The sequence below is a fragment of the Micromonas pusilla genome, assembly GCF_000151265.4.
Source record: "Micromonas pusilla CCMP1545 genomic scaffold MICPUCscaffold_3, whole genome shotgun sequence".
Taxonomy (NCBI): domain Eukaryota; kingdom Viridiplantae; phylum Chlorophyta; class Mamiellophyceae; order Mamiellales; family Mamiellaceae; genus Micromonas; species Micromonas pusilla.
The window spans coordinates 1,924,334-1,940,687 of NW_003315884.1; the positions used below are offsets into that span (position 1 = coordinate 1,924,334).

At 67.9% G+C, this 16,354-nt stretch overlaps 9 protein-coding genes across 9 annotated transcripts; 4 read left to right on the forward strand and 5 right to left on the reverse strand.

Moving 5' to 3' along the window:
• Positions 1 to 280: 280 nt before the first annotated feature.
• On the reverse strand, positions 281 to 1,963 carry MICPUCDRAFT_723 (uncharacterized protein; the record flags this gene model as incomplete). The annotated part of the gene is made up of 3 exons (XM_003057502.1): positions 281 to 472; positions 566 to 1,234; positions 1,343 to 1,963. Coding segments are annotated over 3 exons (1,482 nt in total), but the record flags the coding sequence as incomplete, so codon positions are not given.
• A 1,189-nt stretch (positions 1,964 to 3,152) lies between these two features.
• MICPUCDRAFT_62740 (uncharacterized protein) lies at positions 3,153 to 4,094 on the reverse strand (the record flags this gene model as incomplete). The annotated part of the gene is made up of 1 exon (XM_003057503.1): positions 3,153 to 4,094. The coding sequence occupies one exon, from the start codon at positions 4,092 to 4,094 to the stop codon at positions 3,153 to 3,155; it is 942 nt and encodes a 313-aa protein (XP_003057549.1).
• Positions 4,095 to 4,107: 13 nt separating this feature from the next.
• MICPUCDRAFT_45420 (ATP-binding cassette superfamily) lies at positions 4,108 to 6,484 on the forward strand (the record flags this gene model as incomplete). The annotated part of the gene is made up of 2 exons (XM_003057028.1): positions 4,108 to 5,762; positions 6,451 to 6,484. The coding sequence occupies exons 1-2, from the start codon at positions 4,168 to 4,170 to the stop codon at positions 6,482 to 6,484; spliced, it is 1,629 nt and encodes a 542-aa protein (XP_003057074.1). The 5' UTR covers positions 4,108 to 4,167.
• MICPUCDRAFT_4228 (uncharacterized protein) lies at positions 6,484 to 8,359 on the reverse strand (the record flags this gene model as incomplete). Its single annotated transcript, XM_003057504.1, has 5 exons — positions 6,484 to 6,975; positions 7,123 to 7,434; position 7,742; positions 7,977 to 8,157; positions 8,308 to 8,359. Coding segments are annotated over 5 exons (1,038 nt in total), but the record flags the coding sequence as incomplete, so codon positions are not given.
• Positions 8,360 to 8,820: 461 nt separating this feature from the next.
• Positions 8,821 to 10,233, forward strand: MICPUCDRAFT_15269 (uncharacterized protein; the record flags this gene model as incomplete). The annotated part of the gene is made up of 2 exons (XM_003057029.1): positions 8,821 to 9,508; positions 9,545 to 10,233. The coding sequence occupies 2 exons, from the start codon at positions 8,821 to 8,823 to the stop codon at positions 10,231 to 10,233; spliced, it is 1,377 nt and encodes a 458-aa protein (XP_003057075.1).
• Positions 10,234 to 10,251: 18 nt separating this feature from the next.
• Positions 10,252 to 11,455, reverse strand: MICPUCDRAFT_26066 (uncharacterized protein). The gene has a single exon (XM_003057505.1). The coding sequence runs from the start codon at positions 11,410 to 11,412 to the stop codon at positions 10,342 to 10,344; it is 1,071 nt and encodes a 356-aa protein (XP_003057551.1). The 5' UTR covers positions 11,413 to 11,455; the 3' UTR covers positions 10,252 to 10,341.
• Positions 11,456 to 11,703: 248 nt separating this feature from the next.
• MICPUCDRAFT_70782 (uncharacterized protein) lies at positions 11,704 to 12,910 on the forward strand (the record flags this gene model as incomplete). The annotated part of the gene is made up of 1 exon (XM_003057030.1): positions 11,704 to 12,910. The coding sequence occupies exon 1, from the start codon at positions 11,924 to 11,926 to the stop codon at positions 12,908 to 12,910; it is 987 nt and encodes a 328-aa protein (XP_003057076.1). The 5' UTR covers positions 11,704 to 11,923.
• A 660-nt stretch (positions 12,911 to 13,570) lies between these two features.
• MICPUCDRAFT_56859 (adenylate kinase) lies at positions 13,571 to 14,711 on the reverse strand (the record flags this gene model as incomplete). Its single annotated transcript, XM_003057506.1, has 1 exon — positions 13,571 to 14,711. The coding sequence occupies one exon, from the start codon at positions 14,709 to 14,711 to the stop codon at positions 13,665 to 13,667; it is 1,047 nt and encodes a 348-aa protein (XP_003057552.1). The 3' UTR covers positions 13,571 to 13,664.
• Positions 14,712 to 15,342: 631 nt separating this feature from the next.
• Positions 15,343 to 16,083, forward strand: MICPUCDRAFT_32701 (uncharacterized protein; the record flags this gene model as incomplete). Its single annotated transcript, XM_003057031.1, has 2 exons — positions 15,343 to 15,385; positions 15,805 to 16,083. Exons 1-2 carry the CDS (start codon positions 15,353 to 15,355, stop codon positions 16,081 to 16,083), a joined length of 312 nt encoding a protein of 103 aa, XP_003057077.1. The 5' UTR covers positions 15,343 to 15,352.
• Positions 16,084 to 16,354: the final 271 nt, after the last annotated feature.

The following is a 16,354-nucleotide window of genomic DNA, read 5'->3' on the forward strand; positions in this document are numbered from 1 at the left end:
CGTCGCCCGGCGCCGCGAATCGCTCCATGACGCGCATCGCCGCGATCGTCCCGAGCGTCGCCTCCTCCGTCTCCGTCGCGTTCAGAAACCGGCCGCGGATCCCGCGCGCCGCGCGCGTCGCCTTCTTACGCTCCGCTCTCGAGACGCCGTCGTCGTTGGCCGTCGCGAGGACGTCCGCGTCCGCGCCGCCGCCGCCGTGGTTCCTCTCGTCGAACGCGATCGTGACGGACAGCGGCGCGGCGTCGCCGCCGTCGCCGTCGTCTTCCTGCGTCACCCGCAGCCGCCTCAACCCCTCCAATCGAACCCTCACCTCCATGCCGTACGTCGGCACGTACGCTAGGAGGTACTTCTTCCCGACCGCGCGCACGATGCCGCTCACCACCTTCGGCGTCGTCCTCAAAAACGCGCACAGATACGCGTGAATGGACCCCTCTTGCGCCGCCTTGGCGGCGAGCTTCCGCTCGTTGCATCGCTCGGCGACGACGTGCAGCACGTTCGCGTTGGGCACGCCCCGCGCGACCGCGGCGGCTTCCGCGTCGACGACCGGACCGGCCGACGACCGGACGCCGTCGCCGTCATCAGAGCGATTCGCTCTTCTGCCCTTGAACCCCGCGTCTAACGCCGCGGCGACGATCCTGTGCACGACGACGTCCGGGTACCGCCGAATCGGCGACGTGAAGTGCGTGTACCGCTCGAACGCCAACGCGTAATGCCCCCAGGTCTCCTCGTCTTGCTTCCCGGTGCAGAAATACCGCGCGAGCTGCATCGGAAGCGTCGCGAGGAGCTTCGCGACCTCGTACCCGTCCGGGTTGGACGCCCGCAGCGCGGTCAGCGATCGGTGCAGCGCGCCGCTGCTGGACGCGTCGACGCGCAGCCCGCGCTCGGCGGCGAACGTCTCGAGCTGCTTCACCTTTCGCTCGTCCGGCTCCGGGTGGCATCGAAGCAACGCGCGGTCCGGATACGCGGACGCGATGAACGTCGCGACCGTCGTGTTCGCGAGGAGCATGAACTCCTCCACGAGCTGGTTCGCCTCGCGGGTGACGTACGCCGCCGCGGAGGACGGCTGCCCGGCGGCGTCCAGCTCGAAGCTGAGTTTCGATTGGTCGAGCCGCAGCGCGCCGTTTTGGAATCGCCGCGCGCGCATCCCTCGCGCCGCGCGGCTCAGGAGACCGATCGTCTCCGCGACCGCGCGCGGGTCCCACGCCCCCGGGTCGTTCGCGTCCGCGGCGGCGACCTCGACGGGGCCGGAGGCGTCCGCGGCGGCGGCGGTCAGGACAGCCGCGGCGGCGGCGGCTTTATCGTCTTCGCCGCCGAGCGTTTCGTCGTCGAGCGTCTCGATGACGCTCTGCGCGGTGCCGTAATCGAGCTTCGCGCACGACCGTATCACCCCGCGACCGAACCACTCGGAGAGCACCACCCCGTCCGGGGTCATCTCCCACTCCACGCTGAACGTGAGCCTCTCGACCCCGGGGTTGAGCGAACACAGATCGTCGCACAGCAGACGCGGCAGCATCGGCATCACCTTTTGAACGAAATACGTCGACGTCGCCCTCCGCCCGGCTTCTTTATCCAGCGCGCTGTTCGGCGTCACGAAGTGCGACACGTCCGCGATGTGCACGCCGACGACGAGGACGCCGTCGTCGCGCATCGTCGCGTGGAGCGCGTCGTCTAAATCGCGCGCGGTCGGCGGGTCGATGGACGCCACGCGGACCTTCGTGAAATCCCTCCGCGTCGCTCGCTCCTCGCTCGGCACCTCCCATCGCTCGCCGCTCGCGCGGTCGGGAACCTCGGGGAGACACGCGATTGCATCCGCGCTGAAGTCATCCGGGCCGAGGATCGCGTGCTCCGCGATCAGCGCGGCCGTCACCGTCTCGAGAGCGTTCGCTTCGCCGAGGATCTCGATGAGCGCCGCGTGCGGGTACACCGCGCCGGCGCTCCATCGCGTGATTTTCGCGCTGACGAGCGCGTTTTTCAACTTCCCCAACCCTCGCTCCCTCGCCTGCGACGCGATCTCGGGGGGAAGCAACTTCGGGGACATCTCCACGGACATGAACGGCAGCCGCGCGTCGACCGGGTGCAGGCGGAGCATGGGCACGTTCCCGGCGAATTTCGGCGAAGTCTTTCCGCCGCCGCCGCCCTCGACGTCCACGACGTCGACGTATCCGATGACGACGTCGCGCTTCGGCGACTTCTCGAGGACGGCGACGACGCGGCCAGTCGGACGCAGTGGCGTACCGCCGGGACCGCCGCGCGCCGCCGCGTCCGCGAGCGTCTCGAGCGACGGGGGTCGTCGAGGAGGAGGCGCGTCCATCGACGCGGCGCGCAGTGCGCGTCGAATCGCGTCCTCCGCCCTCTCGCGTTCGCGCGCCTTCATCGCGAACTTCGACGCCTCCGCGACGTCGTCGTCTTCGTCCTCTGATTGGACCACGTCATCATCCACGCCATCATCCACGCCATCATCCACGTCATCGTCACCCGCGCCGTCGTCTTCGGCGTCGTCCCAGCCGTCCTCGTCCTCGACCGCGGTCGAGGGAGAGTCCAGCGGCGGCGATGCCCCTCCCCCGCCGCCGCCGCCGCCGCCGCCGCCGCTCGCGCCGCCGCGTCTTCGTCTCCTGTTCCTCTCGCCGCTCGCGCCGCCGCCCCGGTCGTCCAGCCCCGGCCACGCGCTCACGTCGTCCAGCCGTATCACCACGACGTCGCCCTCGATGACGCGGTTCTGCGCGCGGAACCCCTCCAGCTTGACGTCCGCGGTGGGAGGAAATCCCTCCACGCTGACGTACGCCTCGTGCCGGCGACGCGGGTTCACGCGGATCTTCCCGGTGAAGAGCTCGCCGTCCATGACGCCGAGCGCGACGTCGCTCGCGGGGAGGAACTCGTCGAAGCGTCGCCTGCCGCCGCCGCCGCCGCCGCCTTTCCCGCGGCCGTCGCGTCTGGACGACGACGACGACGACGTCGGCGTGTTTCCTCGCCCATCGCCTCCCTTCGCCTTCGCCTTCGCCTTCCCCGAGGACCGCCGCGGCCGATGAGGACCGCCGGGCGTCGTCGTCGGCGCGGGCGTGGAAGGCGTCGCGGGCGTCGCGGGCGGCACCTTCGCGCCGCCCTTTAACCGGACTACACCCTTGCGGGGCGTCTTCGCGGATGCGTTCGCGTCGTCAGATCTCGACGACCTCCCTCGCCCTCGTCGTCGTCCGTCGTCTTCGCCCTCCTCGCGCGTCCGCTCGCGCTCGCCTCCTCCTCCGTTCGCGGGCGCGGACGCGCTCGCGGACCTCGTGAGGAGGTCCAGCGACGCCGCGGCGTCCTTCGCCGGCGCCATGCGGTGTGCGTTCCCCGCGTCCGTCGACGAAGCGAAGCGATGCGTTTATTCCGATGGTGTTTTTTCGTCGGATCGATGTTGTTGTTTCCCGCCTCTGCACTGCCGCCGGCGCCAGAGCCGCCTCCAGAGCTCCGGACGCGCGTCCCTCTTCACTGGGCCCGCCGACGCGCGCGCGGAGGATGTCCGCGCGGGAAATCGGCCGCCGCGCCGCCGCGATCGCGGCGTCTTCGGCCGCGGCGGCGAGCGCGTCCACGTCCTCCTCGGCGGCCGCGATCGATGCTGTTTTTTCGTCGACGACGCGTCGCGGGTTCTCCTCCGCGCACCAGCGATGGGCGGTCGCGGCCGAGACGAGCCCTCTGCGTCGACTCCTCGCGCTCGAGTCGAGCGGCGCGTCGCGCGCGGCGTCGCGCGCGCCGTCGCCGTCGCCGTCGGCGTCGGCGTCGAGTCGCCGCCTTCGTCGCGCGTCCTCGAACGCGTCTCCGTCGTCGTTCGACCGCTCGCGTCTCCGACGCCGCCTCCTGTCGTCCTCCTCCGCGGCGAGCGCCGCGAACGACGACGCCGCGAAGACGACGTCGACGACGCCGCCGCCGCCGTCCGCCGCCGCGGTCGCGGGCGCGAGAGCCGCGGTCGCGGAGGCGGAGAAGGACGTCGACTGGAAGATCATCCGATCGGTGCTCCCGTACGTCTGGCCCGAGGGCGAACCCGAGCACCGCGCGCGCGTCGTCGGCGCGGTCTCCCTCCTCGTCCTCTCCAAGTTCCTCAACGTCGGGACGCCGTTCATGTTCAAGTACGCGGTCGACGCGCTCGCGGTCGGCGCGACCGGCGCGGCGACCGGCGCGAGCGCGTTGACGGCGATGGCGGGCCCCGTCGTCTTGGGATGGACCCCGGCGGCGATGCTGGTCGGCTACGGCGCCGCTCGCGCGGGCGCGTCGTTTTGCAACGAGCTGCGAAACGCAACGTTCGCGAAGGTGGCGCAGGGGGCGATACGCGGCGTCGCGCTGCGGGTGTTCGACCACCTCCACGAGCTCGATCTGAGTTTTCATCTCTCGAGGCAGACGGGCGCGGTGACGCGAACGATCGAACGAGGGACGCGCGGGATTCAATTCATCCTGAACAGCATGGTCTTCAACGTCGTCCCGACCGCGTTCGAGATTGGCCTCGTGGCGTACATCCTGGGCACGCGTCTGGGGCCCGAGTTCGCGGTGTTGACCGTGGGGACGATCGGGACGTACGGCGCGTTCACGCTCGCGGTGACGCAGTGGCGGACGCGGTTTCGGAAGGACATGAATCGACTCGAGAATCAAGCCGGGAACCGGTCGCTGGATTCGCTGATCAACTACGAAACCGTGAAGTACTTCAACAACGAAGCGCACGAGTCGAGAAGGTTCGACGAGTGCCTGAGGGGGTACGAGAAAGCGGCGCTGAAGACGCAGAGTTCGCTGAGCGCGTTGAACTTTGGGCAAAACGCCATCTTTTCCGCGTCCATCTCCGCGGCCATGCTACTGTGCGCCGGCGGCGTCGCGCGAGGCGAGCTCACCGTCGGCGACCTCGTCATGGTCAACGGACTTCTGTTCCAGCTGTCCGTGCCGCTGAACTTCTTGGGGACGGTGTACCGAGAGACGCGGCAGAGTTTAGTGGACATGACATCGATGTTCACGCTCTTGGAGACGACGCCAGCCATCGCCGACAAGCCGGACGCGCCTCCGCTGACGATCCCGCCGAACGGGTTAGACGTCGCGTTCGACGACGTCGTCTTCGGGTACGGCGGCGGCAGCGAGAACGGGCGAGGCGACGTCCTGAAGGGCCTGACCTTCGCGGTGCCCGCGGGCGGGAGCCTCGCGCTCGTGGGCGCGTCCGGCAGCGGCAAGTCCACGGTGTTGCGTCTCTTGTACCGGCTCTACGACGCGCAGAGCGGCGCGGTGAGGCTCGGCGGGCAGGACACCCGAGACGTGTCGTCGAAATCGCTGCGACGGAACATCGGCGTCGTCCCGCAAGACTGCGTCTTGTTCAACGACACGATCCGGTATAACATCGCGTACGGACGCGAGAACCACGCCGCGAGCGAGGAGGAAATCGTGACCGCGGCGAAACGCGCGGCGATCCACGACCCGGTGAGCTCGATGACGGACGGGTACGACACCGTCGTCGGCGAGCGCGGGCTGAAGCTCAGCGGCGGGGAGAAGCAGCGGGTCGCGCTCGCGCGCGCGTTTCTGAAGGACGCCGGGGTGGTGCTGTTGGACGAGGCGACGAGCGCGCTCGACACGAAGACGGAGGCGGGGATCATGAGCTCCATCGGGAATCTCATGCGCGGGAGGACGACGATTCTCATCGCGCATCGGCTCTCCACCGCGCGGCACTGCGATCGCATCGCGGTGTTGGAGGACGGCGTGGTGTCCGAGCAAGGGACGCACCGGGAGTTGTTGGAGCGAGGGGGGAGGTACGCGGAGATGTGGGAGGCGCAACAGCACGGGATCGGGCAGGAGGAGAGCGCGGGCGCGACGACGAACGAGCGCGCGGACGCGGCGGGCGTCGGAGACACGCTCGCGGCGTGATTGCATTTCGATCGACAAGTCGTTCAGTCGTCGTTCAACGGCGCTTCGCTCGCTCGTTCGTTCGTTCGTTCGTTCGTTCGTTCGTTCGTTCGTTCGTTCGTTCTCGTTCGTTCTCTCTCTCTCGTCGTCGTCTTCATCGGTCGGTCGTGTCTTCGTCTCATCATGCGATCGGCCTTGCCGCGCGGGGAAATGTCCTCAAGGATCGGCGTTCATCACGCCGACGCGGTCGTATGGGGACCAGTGTATCGAACGCGCCTCACGCGATCGGCTGCCGCGCGCGCGCCGACTCGGACGCGCTCGAGTCCGCGTCGTCGCCGACGTCCTCGCTCGCGCCCTTCCCGCCGCCTCTCATTCCCATCGATATCCCCGCGAACGCGCTCGACAGCGACCCTCGCGGCGCCGGCGGCTTCGACGTCGACCCGACGGGCAAGTCCAACGCCGCGGCGACCTCGCTCGCGTCCTCGGGCTGCGGGCGAAGAGAGAGATTATAAAAATAAAACGCCTTAAGAAACGACGTTCGTTCCTTCGTCGTTGAACACGCAAACGCGCGAGGGATGAGAACCCGTCGTAGTCTACGGAAAACAGCCGCCCGCGCGACGGACGGAACGGACGCGCCTGAAGCAACGTCGTCTCCGCGAGCATCGCGGTGACGACGTACGGGTCCATGTTCGCCGCGGGGCGGCGGTCTTCCATGTACCCGGCGCGCGCGAGGTAACTCTCGTTCCCGATGCGAATGGACGCGCCGCGGTCCGCGACGCCGTAGCTAAACTCGTCCATCGCCGCGGTCTCATGCTTACCCGTGAGCCGTCGCTCGTTCCCGGAACCGTACGCCGCGATGTGCTCCGCGTGACGTTCTCGCAGGCGAGCGATGGCGCGCTCCATCTCTTTGATCCCGCCGAGCGCGGGCGTGCGCATGGACCGCGTGCTGTAGTTTGCGTGCGCGCCCGCGCCGTTCCAGTCCCCGGCGACGGGCTTGGGGTCTAACGTCACGACGACGTCGCCGCGGAGTTCGCAGACGCGTTGGAGGATGTACCGGGCGACCCAGAGCTGGTCGCCGGCGTCGATGCCGACGCACGGGCCGACTTGGAACTCCCACTGCGACGGCATCACCTGCGCGCGGCGAATGCGAAAGCGAAGGGAAGGGAAGAGAAAGAAACGCCTCAACCACCGACGTTACGACGTTCAAAACACCACGAGGAGGAAGGATCACGCGTGGAAAGACGCAGAAACAGTCGTCTACCAACTATCGAGTCTCACCTCCGCGTTTAAGCCGCCGACGTCCAGACCGGCGTAGTGACACGCTCGGAAGTGCGCCTCCGCGATTTCTCGTCCGTACATCTTCCCGACGCCGCAGTAGTACGGACCTTGCGGCGCGGGGAACCCGCCGACGGGCCAACCGATCGGCCACCCCGTCGTGGAGTCCAGCAGCGTGTACTCTTGCTCTATCCCGAACCAAGGCTCCTCGCACGCGACGTCCGGGTGCTCGAAGATCCGCGCCGCTCTCGCGCGCGCGTTGGTCTTAAGAGGCGCTCTCGTCGCCGGCTCGTAGCAATCGCACAACACGAGGAGCTCGCGGCATTCCCCGAACACGGTCTCGCCCTTGACCGTGTGACCGTTCCCGTTCCCGGAAGGGAACGGGAACCGCCCGAGCTCGCCAACGTACTCGTACTCGTCCTCGGAGAACCCGGTGACGCGTCGCGTGGACTCGTCGTCTCTGTCGGTCGCCGACGGCTGAGGGCCGTTCTATACAAGCGAAAGTCGGGGTGGAGTTGAAAGGCGTCAGTTGGCGTTGAAAGGCGTCGAGGGAGGGGATTGAAAGCGGGGGGTGGGCGGAGAGATGCGCCGGGAAAAGTCCTTAAGGATCGGCGTTCACCACGCTGACGCGGTCGTATGGGAACCAGTGTATAGAACGCACCTGAGACGCGGAGGCGACGGAGGCGGCGGCGGCGGGCGTCGGCGGCGCGCTCGGCGACGCGCCGCCCCCCGCGCTTCCCGCGGCGGCGGCGGCGGCGAGCGCGATCTCCGCGGGCCCCCGCGCGCCGGGCGCGCCGGGGCGGATCGCCATCGAGCGCTGCAGGCGCGTGCTGCCGCCGGGGATGGTCGTCGCGGACGGGGAGAACGCGCGGAACGGGTCTCGGTAGACTTTCCTCGGAACGAGCGTGACTTCGCTGTCGATGCCCGGGGCTTGGTTCGTGCTCGAGCCGTCGTAGTTCCACGTCGGGATGTCCGATACCGCGCGTATCGGACCCTCCAGCGTCCGCGTCTTTCCGCGCAGGTCGCCGTCGTTGCCGCCTGCGCGCGAGGACGTTGGCGCGCGTTGCGGGAGAGGGTCTCACGAAGGCGCGGAGGACGCGCGAGCGGCGGACCACCGACGAAGCGAGAGAGCGGCCGAGAGAAAAAGAAGCGCGCCACGCCGCGCCGGGCGACGAGAAAAAACCGCACCGAGCCATATGTATTCCACCGTCCACTTGTCGTCCAGGGACGAGAGGTGCAGCAGGCGGTCGAGCGCTCGCGCGCCGCCGTGGCCGCTGCCTTCTTGGCTGCCCGTCGCGGCGTAGGACATCGTGCTGTGGCGGCGGTGGGCGTCTCTGTGAGTGCGCGCGAGAGGTCGCGGGGACGACGTTGTTCTCGGCGTCGCCGAGAGAAAATAATTTTCTCGGAAGCGCCGCGACGAGATTTATTAAATTATTCGTTATTTTCTCTCGGCACCACGGCACGAGCGCGCCCGCCGCGATGCCGCGCGACGACCGCGGCGGCGACGCGACGTCCACGACCGATGCCCTGCGCGCGAAGCTCGAGGAGTACGAGCGGCTCCTCGCGTCCAAGTCGCGCGAGCTCGCGCGACTCGAGGCGTCGCGGGGCGTTCCGGGGCTCGCGTCGTCGGAATCGGAATCGCCCGTCGCGTCGCCGTCGAATCGCCGACGACGCGTGAGCTGGAACGAAGACGTCGACGCGATGACGAGCGCGACAAACCGCTGCGCGTGCGGGCACGTCGGGACGTCGTGCACCGAACACGCGCTCTCGTCGTTCTGGCGGTCGTTCGTGCTCGCGTACATGGTCCGCGCCGGCGTCGCGGTGTTCTCGCGCGGGGTCGGATTAGCGCGCAGCGGCCGACCGCGAGACGCGCTGAACATCGAGCTCTTATTCGGCGAGAAGCACACGTTCTATCGCGAGGAAGCCGTGCGCCTCGGGATGTTCTTGGGATCGTTCACGGGCGGGTATCACGCGGTGCGATGCCAGCTGTCGCGACGGACCGGGATGAGCCCGAAGCGCTTGGCGCTGCTCGCCGGCGGCGTCGGCGGCTTCGGGTCGATTTTTTTAAAGAAGAACAAACGCCGCGCGTACGGCTTATATCTCATGGCTCGGCTCGCGCAGAGCGGGTACGCGAACCAGAAGAAGAAAGGGCGGTTCCACTTCTGGGGAAGCCACTGGGACCACGGCGACGTGTTGCTCTTCGCGCTGTCGTCCGCGCAGGTGATGTACTCGTACGTGATGCGACCGGAGACGTTGGACCGGGGGTTTTGGAATTTCATCGTGAGAGCGGGGCCGATCGGGAAGGAGACGCTCGCGGCGGTGCGCGATAACTGCAACGGGAAGGCCGTGGACTTGACCGGGCTGCTCATACCCGGCGCGACGTCCGCGGGTCTGGGGACGGGGACGGTCGATTTCGGCGGGAAAGCGCTCGCCGCGGGGACGCTCTCCGGCGGGATGTCGTCGAGCGTCTTCGTCCCGTGCGTCCCGTGCGCGGCGATGCATCGAAGCACCGGATGCCCGTCCTGCGCGTCGCACGTCGCGCAGTCGTCGCTGGCGACGTTCCGGAAGTGCTTTCCGTTCTACCTGTCCATACACCTCGTCCCGTACGCGATATTAAACGCGAGAAAGGCGCTCGCGTCGCCGTGGAAGACGGTCGCGAACGCCGCCGCGGCGACGGCGCGAAGCACGACGTTCATCAGCGCGTTCGTCGGTCTGTACATGTCCACGGTCTGCGCGAGTCGAAACGCGTTCGCGCGAGATCACAGAGCGCTGTACTACGTCGCCGGCGTTGTCGCCGCGAGCGCGTTGTTCGTGGAGAAAAAGTCGCGCCGAGCCGAGCTGGCGTTGTACTTGATGCCGCGCGCGGTGGACGCGTTCGTGAACACGGTGAACGCGAAGCGTCTGCTGCCCGCCGTGCCGCACGCGGAGCTCGCGCTGTTCGTCGCCGTGAGCGCGGGTCTGATGCATCTGTACGAGAACGAGCCGGACACGCTCGCGGGGTTTTTACGCGACACGATAAGGAGGTTCGTGCATCGTCCGAACGCGCCGCTGCCGAAGAGCGCGTCGGAGGCGGTGCTTCAGGCGTGCGACGACGACGACGGCGCGGAAGATTGATTTGATTGACGACGCGATCGTCTTAACCTTATGATGAATATACAATTGATACTACTCATACCGCGCCTCGTTCCCGGCATCGCTCGACCCACCGCGCCCGGTGCCGTCTCAAGGCGCGCTCAACACCCCCGCGTTCTCTATCACGATCGCCTTCGTCGGCTTCGTCCACACCGCCCTCGCCTTCGCGGCGCGGTCGTCCCCGAACCACTCCGCGACTTGGTTCCACGCGATCGAGTTCCCGCTCGGTTTAAACGTCGGAACGTCCGCGATCGCGGCGACGACGTCGAGCCCTCTCAACACCCTGCCGAAGACGACGTTCTCGCCGTCCAACGACGGCGCCGGACCCGGGCCGGTCGTTATCAAAAATTCCGTCGGCGACGCGCGCTCGAACCCGCCGTCGCCGCCGCCGACGGCGGCGCCGAGCGCGAGCGACACCGTCCCCGGTCGAAAGTGCCGCCGCGACAGCGCGCGACCGTTCAACGCGTCCGGGTTCGACCGCTGGAACGCGCCCTCGCCGGCGGTTCGACCCTCGTCGTTCGCGCTTGTCGTTGGGATCTGCGTCTGACCCAGACGGTTCGACCCCGGCGCGCCGGCGAGCACGTACTCGCCCTTCTTCACGCGGTGGAACACCGTGCGCACGTACCCGTCCCCCGGCGGACACCTCGGCGGGATGAGCGCGAGGAAGTTGGCGACCGTCGTCGGGACCGCGTCGCCGTAGAGTCCGATCTCGACGCGGCCGAGCGGCGCGGCGTTCTCGCACAGCGCGCCGCCGCCGCCGCCCATCGCGCGGTCCGCGCGGAGGTTCGCGTCGCACAGCGCGACGTCGAGGAAGACGACGTGCGTCACGTCGGGTTCCGTCGTCGCGATCGCGGGGGGCGCGCCCGTCGCGGCGGACGCGGAGGCGGGGGGCAGGAGGACGCCCGCGGTCGCGCCCAGCGCGAGCTCGCGGCGGCGGATCGCGGACGGCGAGGACGACGACGACGACGACGACGCGTCGTCGTCGTCGTCGTCGTCGTCGCGCGCGTCGCGACGAAGACGACATCGCGCCCGAGTCGCGACGACGACGTCGGTGCCCACTCGCGCGCCTCGCGTCCGCCGCCGATGCGCGCGTCGACCGCCGACGCCGCCGGACGCGCGCGACGCGATCGACGCCGTCGACGCGGTCGCCGTCGCGGGCATGACGACGTGGACGCTTCCTCGACCTCTCGACCTCTCGACCTCGGACCGCCGCGCCGCGTCGAAGGAAGTGGGGCGATAGCGATACCGCCGAGGCCTTCGCGTCGTCAGACTGTTCATCGGTCAACACACAGTTGAAAAGGGACGCGATCAAATCTTGAAACCGAGCGATGGGTGAAAAACGTTTGTTTGAACGCACAGAAACCTCGCAGCATCGTGCCAGCCTGTGGCCGTTTGCCGATGCCTCGTCATCATCGACGCGCCTCGAGAAGCCGCGGCACAAATCACGCGCAGAGCGTCGTTCGCGAACGCGGCCGGGCGCGAGAGGCGAGAGGCGAACGTCCACGCGAGAGCGCGAGGGACACGCGTGCGAACACGCGCGAGAGGACGGCGCGGCGCGAGCGCGCGTCGGGAGGAAGAGAAGTCGCGCGGCGACGAGATCCGGGGCGCGGGCGCGAGGAGGAACACTCCCGAAGCGGGAATTATTATTTCTCTCGGCGGGAACGAACCCTACATGGGCGCGGAACGAATGCCGCCGACGCGAGTGTTTCGAGGCGAGGGCGACCTCATGGTCGACGCGCTCATCGCGGCGTCGCAAGAGAAGGCGTACAACACCGCGCCGATGCCCGGGTACGGCCGCGACCTCGTGCCGTACTTCGACGCGAACGGCGACGAGAACGCGGACGCGGGGGTCAATAATTACTACGCCGACGCGGGGAATATCAACGCGGGGCGGCAGCAGCATACTTACGAGCGACAGAAGCCGAACCTGCAGCATCAAGTGTCCACGCCGGCGCAGCAGGCGCCGCCGGCGCCGAAGCCGAAGCAATCGAAGAAGACCAAGCCGCCGAAGGTTGTCCCCGCGCCGAAAGGGAGCGCGAGCGCGCCCAACCTGCTGAACCAGCAGAAGACGACGGGGCACCAGACGCAGCAGCAAAACGGTAATCAGAAAGCGCCGCGGCGATGGGCGGGGCCCGCGTTCAGCAACTCCCCGGCGCCGGACGCGCTGCCGGTGCCGGACTTCCTCATGGGCGGCGGCGGCAAGACGTCGTCCGCCGCGCAGCGGAGCTCCCCGCCCGCGAACGCGGGGGCGGAGCTGATGGCCATGCTCGGGCAGTCGGCGCCGGCGCCGGCGGCGCCGCCGCCGCCGCCGCACCCGCCACATCACGCGGCGTCCGCGCCGGATCTGATGTCGATGCTGTCGAACGCGCGGCCGTCTAACGCGGCATCGCACGCGCCGCCGCCGCCGCCCGCGAAGTCGAACCTGCTCACGCCGGAGGCGCTCGCGGCGATGGTCAACGGCGGCGGCGGCGGCGCGAGTCGGAGCGCGTCGGCGTCGGCGCAGGCGGCGAGGAATAAGCAGCTGCTGTCGATGGCGAGCGCGGGTCCGAGCGTGACGTCGCGGCCGCCGCCGCCGCCGCCGGCGGCGCCGGCGCCGTACGGCGCGCGCGCGCCGCCGGCGTCGGACGACTTCCAGCGGCTGCTTCAGAGGCTGGGATAACCCGCCTCTCCGAGACGACGCCGCGGCGAGACGGGTACGCGCCCAGACGCCGCCGCGGTTGTAACTTCAAGACACGAAGAAACACACAATTGAATTGTACAACAACGAACACAAAGGGGACACACACGGGGAATGAACTAGCGGGTCGGGGCGAGTCAGTATACGCGCGCACGCGCGTCGACGCTCGCGCCGCCCGCGGACGACGAAAGAGGGTCGCGATAAACGCGGAGCTTACGGCCAAATTTTTACTGGTTTCGGAAGCATCCAACAGCGCTCCTGTTCGCGCGACTTCCGCCTCTACCAATACTAGACGCGGGAGCGGCGAACGAACGAAGATACCGGGGAGGGATAGAGAGAAGAAGAAGAAGAAGAAGAAGAAGAAGGACGTCTTCCCGGCGGCTCGGCAATTTTTTTTCAGACTGCCGCGTCGCCGGCTCGGGCACTCGCGTGATGACGTAAACATCGACGCCCGAGAGATTTCACGACACATTCAAGAACGCACCGGGATGAAGAAGCTCACTCGTGAGCTTCATCACCCTGCTGCGACTGCGACCTAGGCGAGACGTCGTGGCAGGACGACTCGGCTCGGACGCGACGGCACGGAGAGAGACGAACGGGGACGCGAGACGAGTCGACGACGTCGACGCGCGCGCTCGCGAGTGAGAAAGAGTCGAAAGTTGATGCTAACCTAATCCTTTCGATGAAAGTAAAAAATACCGCACCACGACGCGCGAAAATCGCTCCTCTCTTCTCCTCACGCGTCGCTCCGCACCGACCCCGCGTTCGTCGACGGCCGCGTCGTCCGATTCTTCGGGTGGTTCGCGTGCCACCGCTTCCACGACCCGCTCCTCGGATACTTGGACAGATCTTTCACCGCGGGCACCTGGTACTCATCCTTCTTCCGCGTCGCGTCGCGCACGTTCTTCGCGCTCGCGGCGGCGAGGTACGCGGGGAACGGGTGCGAGAAGAAGCACTGCGGCTTCATAGTCGTCTTCTCGCCCGCGAACGCCGGGTCGTTCTCCAGACGTCTCGTCGCCGCCTCGGTCACGCGCATCTGGTTGAGCTCGCTCCGCGTCATGTTTTCCAACGCAACCGCGTCCAACGCGTCCGCGTTGACCTCCTCGACGCTCGCGTCCGCGGCGATGGAGTGCACCATCCCCTCCGACTTATAGTGCTCCACGATCGGCATGTACGTCTCCACGAAATGCTCATACCGCCGCTCCACGCTCGCTCTCGTGATCGTGCGCCCGGGCTTGAGCAGTCGTAACGCCATCGTCTCCGGCTCGCCGTCGAAAAACAGCACGAAGTCGACGGCGCGAACCTTGGCCTCGAACGCGATGGCTTGCTCCAACGTCCGCGGGAACCCTTCTATCAACACGCACTTGTTCGAGGCGCGCAACGCGTCCATCTCCTCTCGAAGAAACCTGAGCACGATCTCCGTGGGCACGAGCGCCTTCGCGACGCGCATCCCTCGGATCAACGCGCCCACCTCCGTGTCCCTCTCGACGCCCTCCTCGCCCGCGCGTCTCAGGACGTCGCCGACGCGCACGTGGACGTACTCCTCGCCGCGCTCGGCCGCGAGCTTCGCGCACTGCGTCGCGACGCCCGCGCCGGGCCCGCCCATGGCGAACACGACGCGTCTCGCGAGCGGCGGCTTCGGCGGGACGTATCGAAGCGCCCTGGCGCTCGCCTCCGCGGTCGCGCGCGCGGCGATCGCGTTGTAGGTTTCGTACGACGCGTCGTACGTCTCGAGGTGCGCGCGCGTGCGCGCGGCCGCGAACGCGTCGACGTCGACGTCCATGCCCTCGTCTTCGTAGTCGTCGTACGACGTCGTGCTGACGGGATGGAGGCGGGGTGGACGGACGGAGGCGGACGCGCGTCAGGGATGGATGAATGGAGGGAGACGAGAGGGGAAACCAATTCGAGCAGCAGCGTGCATCTGCATTCTCGGTCGTCGCGAAGGCCCGCGCGACGCACCCGTAGTCGTCGTAGCGCGTCATGACCGACGACCGCGGCGGACGGCGGCGGCGACGCGACGCGCTCGAGCTCGCGGATCGACCGGACGGACGCGCGGAGGTCCCTCCTCCTCGTCGTGCTCCGCGCGCGACGCTTCTCCCTCCCTTCAGCGTCGTGATGTCCCAAACACAGCACCGAGAATTTTGAGAAAGGTTGATCGTATTTACAGTGACTTTCGCAGTCGACGATTGAGCAAAAAACTTTCTCACGATATTGGGCCTTCTAAAAGGTTAGGGTCAGTCCACGATTTTCACCGGCGCCACCGGTCGACGTCGCGTCGGTCAATCGACCCATCGCCGACCGCCAGCGCAGCGCGCGGCCACCGACGGACACGTTATCTACTCCCGCTCGCAGCGGCGACGCCGGCCACAACGCGACGCGCGAGGATCGCGCGCCATGGCTCACGTCTTAACCGCGCTCAGCAACATGTTCGCCTTCAAGGGTTCCTACCAAGCGGAGGTGCGTCACGCGATGCGTTCTCTCGCGCGGCGTCGCTCGCGGCGTCGCGTCCGGCGTCGCGTCCGGCGTCGCGGCGTCGTCCTCGGCGATTGCCGTGGCTTAAATCTTTCGGCGTCTCGACGTCGACCGCCGCGCGCGATGGCGCGACGCGCGACGACCCCGTGACGCGTCGCCGCGGCGTCCGACGACGCCAATGAACCGTCGCGACCTTCTCGGTCGCGACGCGCTCGCTCGCGGCGGCCGCGCGACGTCGCGGCGGCCGCGAGTCGCGCGTTCCCGAGGCGACGGTCGCGGCGTGCCGCTCGCGTCGCGCGGCATTCCGCCTCGCGCGCATAACCCTAAACCTGAAAATCAATCGATCGAACGCGACGACGTCTGACCGCCCCTCCCCTCCAACCTTCCCCCGTTCGATCGCGCAGGTGACCGTCGGCGAGAACGAGGCGGGCGAGAGCGCGATCAGGCGCTTCCGCCGCGCGGTGATGAACTCCGGACACATCAACGAGACGCGTCGCCGCCGGTACTTTGAAAACCCGCAGGACATCAAGAAGCGCAAGCAGTCGACGCCGCGCAAGAAGAAGGGGGCGAAGCCGCGCACGGCCGCGCAGGCGCTCGCGGAGAAGGAGCAAGCGGCGATGAACCCTCGGGAGCGCCGCGGGGGGTTCGGCAACGCGAACAACGGCGGCGAAGGACGCCGTTGATCGCGTCGTCGCCTCCTCCTAGTAGCAGCTTCCCCACCCATTCATTAGAACGCGGCGAATCGATCGGGTCGGCGGCGCGTTCCCGCGAGCGCGGCGCGGAAGAGTCCAGTCCCACGCGAAGTGCGCGGTGGGCTTCCACGAACGTTAGCGCGGACGCGATGGCGTGATTGTAAAGACATTCTTTCTAGCGGTATGATATCACCACCTCGTCTCGTCACGTTCAAACAGTTCTACGGCTGCTGCTAGCTACGAAGGTACTAGACTAAAGGAT

What these genes read in the sequence shown, in the direction of transcription:
- MICPUCDRAFT_26066 (XM_003057505.1), bottom strand. Translation starts at nt 11,412, where the DNA reads ATGCCCGCGACGGCGACCGCGTCGACGGCGTCGATCGCGTCGCGCGCG.